Source organism: Garra rufa, chromosome 9 (genome assembly GCF_049309525.1).
Source record: "Garra rufa chromosome 9, GarRuf1.0, whole genome shotgun sequence".
Lineage (NCBI taxonomy): Eukaryota > Metazoa > Chordata > Actinopteri > Cypriniformes > Cyprinidae > Garra > Garra rufa.
Window position 1 is genome coordinate 36771414 of NC_133369.1, and position 8800 is coordinate 36780213.

General features: G+C 36.6%; 1 protein-coding gene across 1 annotated transcript; it reads left to right on the forward strand.

Moving 5' to 3' along the window:
- The first annotated feature begins 216 nt into the window (after window positions 1-216).
- id4 (inhibitor of DNA binding 4) lies at window positions 217-2827 on the forward strand. Its single transcript, XM_073847521.1, has 3 exons — window positions 217-735; window positions 1209-1267; window positions 2194-2827. The coding sequence occupies exons 1-2, from the start codon at window positions 403-405 to the stop codon at window positions 1251-1253; spliced, it is 378 nt and encodes a 125-aa protein (XP_073703622.1). The 5' UTR covers window positions 217-402; the 3' UTR covers window positions 1254-1267; window positions 2194-2827.
- Window positions 2828-8800: the final 5973 nt, after the last annotated feature.

The window sequence follows — 8800 nt, forward strand, 5'->3', positions numbered from 1 at the left end:
TCTTGGAAACACGCATACAAATATACAAACACAGAGACGTTTCTTGGACGTTTTACCCAGCAGCCTCTTATTCGCGTTTGATCCCCTCCGCAGTTACAGGTCGCGCGCTGCTCCATCATCACGGGAGCTCGTGACTGACCGGTTTCTCCCCGCGCAGGACTGTCAAAGCTCGAGCGGGTGGCGCCTCCCCTTTTCCTCTATATATGACCAGCCTCAACTCATCCGCTGTTTTACACTGTGCGTTCACACTCAGAGAGGAGATGTTGTCAGGATAGAACTGCGCTCCTTTTCTCTTGTGCACCAAATTTGCGTTTTTAAACGAAACCTCTTGTTGCGTCCCGCGCACGTTTGTGTTTTTGTTTCCCCCTTCTCGTTCAGCTCTTTGTGCTTTTGTTTATTACAATGAAGGCCAGCGCACCGGTTCGCCCTCATAAGGTTTCTTCTGGCTGCAGTCAGCTCTCCTTGCGTTATTTGTCGGAGCGCAGCCGATGCAAAATGGAAGAGGAGGATCTTTTCTGTCTGCAGTACGACATGAACGACTGCTACAGCCGACTCAAGCGCCTGGTGCCCACTATTCCGCAGGATAAGAAAGTCAGCAAAGTGGAGATCCTCCAGCATGTGATTGACTATATCCTGGACCTGCAGCTGGCGTTGGAGACGCACCCGGCTCTCCTCAAACAGACGAGCCCACCCGCCTCCACACGGACCCCTCTCACACAAATCAACACAGAGCAGGTAAGCAGGACCCGAAACCTTCGTCAACATTCACTAAAACAACTATGGTGATATTAGCTGTGCACAGTAGCCTGATTACGCACGGAAGTGACAATAGTGTGTGTTTCTACGAACTGCACCAGACCAATATGATGCTGTAGAGTCTGACTGCTGGAGGCCTGTTTCCTTGTTCTTTGCCAAAATATAAAAACACTTAAACGTTCTAATTTAATTATTTATTCTTATATATAGCCTGAATATGTAATATATATCATATTTGTATATATATATTTTATTATGTCTAAACCTTTGTATATGTGTGTGTGTATGCATTATTTGTTATATATTATTTATGTAGGATCATTATTTTATTGTTTTAGGTTATTTTAAATGACTCAGTATGTACAATAGCTTAATGATGGTTATTGTGGCCCTCATGTCACCTCACCATTAGCTGCAGTAAGAGTGAACGCACCTGTTTCCTTTGCTTTCAGAGGACGACGGGTGTCAATAAGGAAGACTCAATTTTGTGTCGCTGAAATGTTGCACACCGGTGAGTACATGAAATTCAATATAAAATATTCTCAAAGGACTCATCCCATGTCTCATGTAAGGCCACGTACAATAATTCATTCAGTACACTGGGAAAATCGGTTCTTCGGCACTTCGATGTGTAGGCATGTATCTTGTTTTATTGGATAGTCAAACACTGCTTCACACATTCTTTTATTTTTAAAACATGAAATACCTGTTAATTCATACTTTTTTAAAAGAAAATAAATTCCTATGAAATATACATTTTAGAGTTTTGATGCCAAAATATTGTCACATTTTTGTTTCTAAACCAGTTATTATCTTGATGGAAAAAAGTAGCTATTTCAAACAAGTATCAACACATGCAGCAGTGGAAAAAGCCAGGGAAATGCTTTTTATTACCCAGAATTCACAGCTAAAAAACAGGGCTGAACTATCAGAATAATTGTGTAACAGAGTTCTAATAGAGCTGGCAGTACATGCAGCTGCAATGGCTATTATTAATAGAGCCATGACTGTAAAAACCGCATAGATAGATGTTATTACCATAATATTCCTGTTAGTATGAATGCCGGTTTTTGTGACAATCTGTCTATTTGCGCTTTCCGCTCTGGCTGGACTGTAACTCTGGCTCCGGGACGCTGGCAGAAGCTCGAACCCAGCTGTAGGTTGCGCAATAGCTGTCCATTCTGTGGCGGGCTTGCTAAAAGGGGGGTATACGGTAGCTCCAGAGTGAAGCCGAGTCAGGGCCGGTTGGCCCGCAGCTGTGTGTGGGAGCGTGTATACGCGTGAGGTTAGCGGTCCGGGCCGGCGTAGCACGCCGCTTGTTGTTTGACCTGGTTTGTTTTGGGTTGTTGATCAAGCATGCCCTCTGTTTTGTCGGTGGCGCCAGTCAGTCTGGAGCACACAGTTCACACACCCCTTCTATTCATTCCTCTCTCACAGGTGTGCACTGAACCCATCCAAAGCCAAGCCCAGCTTCACCAGGGAATCCAACACACACCAGGCCCAATCGCAGGGGAGCAGCACTGAAACTAATAGCTACTAAATCATAATATGTAAACATTTTAACGTCAGCTGTCAAAGATGTGGTGAAGCCAGCCAGATTTCTCCTGTGCCCATTCTGTTCTCTCTCAGTGGGGGAGACGCTGAATTTGGACAGAGAATCCAAACCCCCCACCCCCTTTTCCGCTGGAATTCCAATTGGGACATAACTTAAGGCACCTCAGATAAAAACCCTGCATCTAATTTTACTAAAACCATCAGACTGTAAAGCTTTATGAATTGAAATGTAAACATCTGACATCTTTGTTAGGTGATTTGTGTTGAACAGGGATTTCCCTGCTGTTTAATATTGTAAAGAACTACGATACGTGTCGACTTAAATAATACTGTACATAACAAGGAGGATGTTCTATAAATGTATGTGTAAGAGAATATATGTTCAACCAGCTGATTGTAATTATTCTAAAATATTTTTTATCGGAAATGTTTTGTTCTGTAAATATTGTGTTTTCACATTAATGTAGTGAATGATTACATGATGTTCTGCTAATAAAGGTCTCACATCATAAACTAATTTGCCCGTGCTCGCTTTTCTGTCCGTCAAATTAGTCGTGAGCACAATTACTAAAACATATACAATAAACAGTTATTGGATTCCCGACGTGTGAATATATTTAGAAACGGTTTCATTTAAATCAGTTAATTGCTAAAGGCATGGGATATTACTTTTCATCCATTGAATAAATTATTTGAAATGACTGCTTTTTTAAACGTCACTCGAAGAAGCAAACAAATAACACATCAGCTCTGTCTTGAATACAAGTCGCATACAGTTTTACAAGTATCTTCAATCTCTTTTTAGGAATGGAGACTAAATTTGTTTTTCTGTTAAGGTAAAAAATACAACAGAAGGTTATTGGGTAAACATTTATATTCCTAACACTTGTGTATTTGTAATCTTTTAAAACATTTTAATTTCTAATTCAGATGTACCTTCAAATTTGTCCTTTTTGTCTACAAATGCACAACCTTGAACGTTTTCAACAGTACATTTTATATTTGTGACCCTGAACCATAAAACCAGTTATAAGGCTCAATTGAAAGCTGAATAAATAATCTTTCCATTGATGTATGGTTTGTTCGAATAGGACAATATTGGCCGAGCTACAACTGTTTGAAAATGTAGAATCTGAGGGTGCAAAAATCTAAATATTCAGAAAATTGCCTTTAAAGTTGTCCAAATTAGGTCCTTAGCTATGCATATTACTAATCAAAAATTAAGTTTGATATATTTACAATAGGACATTTACAAAATATCTTCATGGAACATGATCTTTACTGATTTTTGACATAAAAGAAAAATTTTGACCCATACAATTAGACTTAAGACTGGTTTTGTGGTCCAGGATCACATATACTGTATATTTTTACTGAGTATGTTTTACTTAAAATCACTTAAAGTCCCACTTTCTATAATTATATTTATCCGGTAACCACAGTGGATAAAATACCTAGTGTTTGAGAGAATGAAAAAACATCTTCAATCAGCAAGACATTTATTTCTACTTTGCCTTCTTGTTTGCCATTTGTTTCTGGCAAACAAAAAGATTTGAGACATTTTTCTTGCCCTGTGTTATAATCAGTCTACACTGAATAAAATGTACGGCAGCCTTCACATTTAGAACTCACTGACACTTACTGTGACAACTATGTATTGTCTGTTATAATATTACAGCTAAAATAATCTGCCTATTTGTCACTGTTTATAAAAACTACAATATGAAAACCAGGTTTATTTCAACACAATACCCTCTCTTCTTTATATCTGAATATCCAAACCGAGTAAATGATATTATATTGCATTGTTCATTGTTTATCTGTGGACTGTTTTACGCTTAAGCCTGCAGTCTCTTCTCTGATTGTGCCCCCTAATGGACTGATCTATTTAAGAATAGATTATGCAGGAAAACAATAAGACAGTTGAACCAAATATGCAGATTCGGCAGGTATTCCACGTTTTATCTCGGCTTACATTGTTTGCATAGTAAAATCAATTCTGACAAAAGAAAACCCCGAGCGTTTTTGCACAGTTAGCAGCTCCCCCTTTCTCTCTCCATCCCTCTCAAGGTTAAAAACAACGGAGCCCGTAGATGTCCGTGGGATACTGTAGATACCGCCTGCAGATTTGCAGCGTCTCCCAGCACGCTCTGAGGTCACAGCGTCACATGTTCTCGAATTCTCAGGTTTTGTGCTTCTCAGCTATTTTCAGCCTCGCCGAAATGAGAAATTCCAAAAGGGCAGGGGAATATTGTGAAAAAAGATGTGACCCGCTGTCACCGTACACACTAATAGAGGCTCCTGAGGGCCCCTCATTCCCAGCAGGTACAAAATGCACCTGTGTGTTGCTACTACACACAAAGCCAACATACTGCTTATGTCATTCAGGTGTAGCGCAAATATACACAGTGGAATAAGCCACACCTCTCCTAGCTGTCAATAATCTGGTCATATATAACCAGATATATGGATTTAAGTCTGTTAAACATGACTATTCCAAGAATATTTTTTAGGAGAAATGATGAGAAACACTACATCCTGTCTTTTATTTCCCCCCACTTAAGCAGTAATCAATTTCATCATTGCAGACAGTTATATTACTTTCCATAATAAACAAGCCGGACAGTGTATACTGTAAGTGTGTTAGTCTGCTTTACACTCTTTGTTTGATTGCGCACCTTGGTGTATTTCTCTGCTGGCGCCTCGTCTGGCTCTAAGCAGCGAACAGGGTGACTGTGGGAAATGATCACATCCTGTTTGATAAGAATAGGCCTCCGTGTAGCGTTGGTCAAACTCAACAGAGCAGCAGTCAAACAAGGATCAGTGGTCTGGAAATGTTTTCGGCCAACAGAGTTATTATCAAAACAAGCAGCTTGGGCTGCTGTTGTAAAGTCGGGATTGTTTGAACAGGTGTGAGACAGTATGACATTGTGTGTTGTGCGTGTGGGTAAATGTGTGTGGGTGCGCATCTGTCCGTTTTAAACGGTTTTCAACAAAATAAGTCATTGGAAGAAAAAGCAGGTCAGTTTGTCTAGCTTTAAAATGAATATTTTTAAGATTTAGTTATTTACCATCTATCTATCTATCTATCTATCTATCTATCTATCTATCTATCTATCTATCTATCTATCTGTTATCAATTTTTTATTGAGGAAAGATGCATTAATTTGCCAAAAAGTGGCAGTAGATACATTTATAATGTTGCTATATGTATATAAAGTATTTCTTGAACAGCAAATCAGCATACATTCTTAAAAATAAAGGTGCTTCAAAAGTTTCTTCATGCGATGCCATAGAAGAACCACTTTTGGTTCCACAAAGAACTATTCAGTCAAAGGTTCTTTAAAGAACCTTTTCTTGCTTGAGTGTATTAGAGTGATTTCTGAAGGATTATGTGAAACTGAAAATGCAGCTTTATCTACACAGGAATAGTTTACATTTAAAATATATAAAAATAGAAACCACACTTTAAAAAATAATGGGTTAAATGTTTAACCCATCCTTCTGGGTAATTTGATTTAACTCAACTATTATTTAAAAATGACTATATTGCTGGCTTAAAATGAACCAAAAATAGGTTCTAAATTAATAATCAGACACATCATTTTTAGAGGCATCAGCAATAATCAAAAGGTGAACATTTATTAATAAGCAATTACAAATTTGTAATTATTTACTTATTATGTATATTTATTCAACTTATTAATAAATGTTCATTTACTGGACATATTAATAAATGTTCATTTCCAACCTATTTTATTTTGGGTTCATTTTAAGCAAGTAATATGTGACCCTGGACTACAAAACCAGTTATAAGTCGAAAAGATATATTTGTAGCAATAGCCAAAAATACATTGTATGGCTCAAAATGCCAAAAATCATTAGGATATGAAGTAAAGATCATGTTCCATGAAGATATTTTGTAAATGTCCTACTGTAAAAATATCAAAACTTAATTTTTGATTAGTAATGTGTTTTGCTAAAAAATTATTTTGGACAACTTCAAAAGTGATTTTCTCAACATTTGAAATTTTCACCCTCAGATTCCAGATTTCCAAATAGCTGTATCTCGGCCAAATATTGTCCTATCCTAACAAACCATATCAATGGAAAGATTATTTATTCAGCTTTCAGATGTTTAAAAAAAAAATATGACTGGTATTGTAGTCCAGAGTGCAGTTATTTTAAATTGTAAAAATATTTCTCAATATTACTTTTGATTGTATTTGTATTAATTAGTTTGAATAAAAAAGATAATGAAGGAAAGGCAGTCAATCAGCCAAGTGCAAAGCAAATCTGTTTAAACAGTTTAAAAAGCAGTTTTATACTATTTAATAAGAACATTTTTGTTTAAATGTTATTGCATTGTTTTATGGCTATTCTGTTATACAGTATATTACACAAGGTATGTCTAAATTTTTGACTGGTTGTAAAAATACACTATTATATCCAGGCATCAGTGATTTCCATTTTGGGGACCTAGTTTAAAAAAAAAGTGTAATTTCACAAATATGCAAAGCAGCCATTTAAACAGTTATCGCCCACTTTTGCATTAAAACGGCCTCACAAGGCTAAAAACACAATCTAGTTCTATACGATTTGCCGCTCAACCATGAACATTTAGTCTTCATTTTATGGTCATCAAGGGGCTTCATTCCCTTTCCTCCTGCTTTCTTGACCCCCCGCAGAGAGAAATGGACAGGGAGAGATGGAGCGAGCGAGCGGAACACGTCGGGTCCTGAACAGCACCTGATTACAGGCTAATAGCCTCAGAGTGATTGAACATCTCAGGCTTCTGGCTAATTGGTGCTATTTAAAGTAGCTATTAGCACACAATGGCAGTCACTCACTCATAAACAAAGACAAGATCTGGCCTTCGAAAATATGGCAAGATGGAAAGATTATTTCAATTTGGAAAGATTAGAATACCGATTTGCCAGTATTTAGTAGTTACTAAAAGAAATAATACTAGTCTAAAAAAGTACATTTTTAGGACTGTGGTAGAAGCTCAGCTCTTTTTATAACAGTTTTCCAATAACAAGCTATGTTTTATATATCACATATGTGACCCTGGACCACAAAACCAGTCTTAAGTAGCTTGGGTATATTTGTAGCCAACAATACACTGTATGGGTCAAAATTATTATTTTTTCTTTATTATGCCAAAAATCATTAGGATGTTAAGTAAACATCATGTTCCATGAACATATTTTGTAAATGTCATAAATATACCATAAATATATCAAAACTTAATTTTAGATTAGTAATATGCATTGCTAAGAACTTCATTTGGACAACTTTAAAGGCAATTTTCTCAATATTTAGTTTTATCTTGACCAAATATTGTCCTACCATAACAAACCATACATCAATGGAAAAAATATTTATTCAGGTTTAATGATGTATATATTTCAATTTTGAAAAATTGACCCTTATGACTGTTTTTTTTTTTTTTTTGGTCCAGGGTCACATATATTCTTCTGATTAACTTATGTGTGTAAAAATATTCATTTTTTGTGGTGAAATGTTCATCACACTGAAAAATAAGTGGTTAACCATATTAAATCGTTTTATATATGCAATATTTATTATGGTTGATGGATAAACGGTCAATATAAAACAACTGGATTCATAAATAATTAAATCAAAAATAAAACTATATTGCTACTATAAACATTAATGCTACTAGCCACTAATTATACGATGCATTTTATTTGTAATATATCATAAGTGGATAAAATGACAATAATATATTTCAAACAAAATTATACATAATAATTCTAAATCAATGAATGCCTTAAATGTTAACAATATCTTGCTGTTCTCAATTTAATTTCTCACATTAGAGTTGAAATAGGTTTTTGGACTGGTGTTCTATTTTTGGATTGAGTGTATTTACGGTCTGTGAGGTTGAGATGTGCTTGGTAATACTTAGTTTGGTAGAGCGCAGCTCAAAAGCCTCTTGATTCATTCGAGACAAGTATGAGTTTTTATAAATAAAGCATATTGGTTCAATATAGATATAGATATTGAATCTCATTATGCAGAAGCATATGGAAGCACTTTGAGGGCCAGTGTGTCTGATTGTAAGTAAATAGGTCTCTGCTGTGAGCTTGTTTCGTCCAGCCTCCAAAACACCTCATTCATTCAAAATCAATGTTTCTTATTGTGCCAGGCAGCGGAATGGCCGTACAGGAGAGAAGAAAGAAAATGAAAAGAGAAAATAGGAGGACAAATGATTAGTGGAAAGAAAAAAAGTAAAATGAGAGCATAGAGCGTAATATGAAAGAGAAAGTAATGAAAGAGAAAAGGCTCGGGTGGATTCATTGCCAGCGTTCGGGTCCTGAGAGACGGAGAATGAATTACAGAAATGAGCCCTGTAAACCATGCCAGGCCTTTGCCTCTCATTCAAATGACTCCTCCCCCCATTCACCCTGCTATCCCTGGAGAACGAGTGATTAGAGAGGAGGTTGAGGGATCTGGATCACTG

What these genes read in the sequence shown, in the direction of transcription:
- id4 (XM_073847521.1), top strand. Translation starts at nt 403, where the DNA reads ATGAAGGCCAGCGCACCGGTTCGCCCTCATAAGGTTTCTTCTGGCTGC. An exon ending in CACAAATCAACACAGAGCAG is followed by an intron (nt 736 to 1,208) that starts GTAAGCAGGACC and finishes CTTTGCTTTCAG; the next exon opens with AGGACGACGGGTGTCAATAA.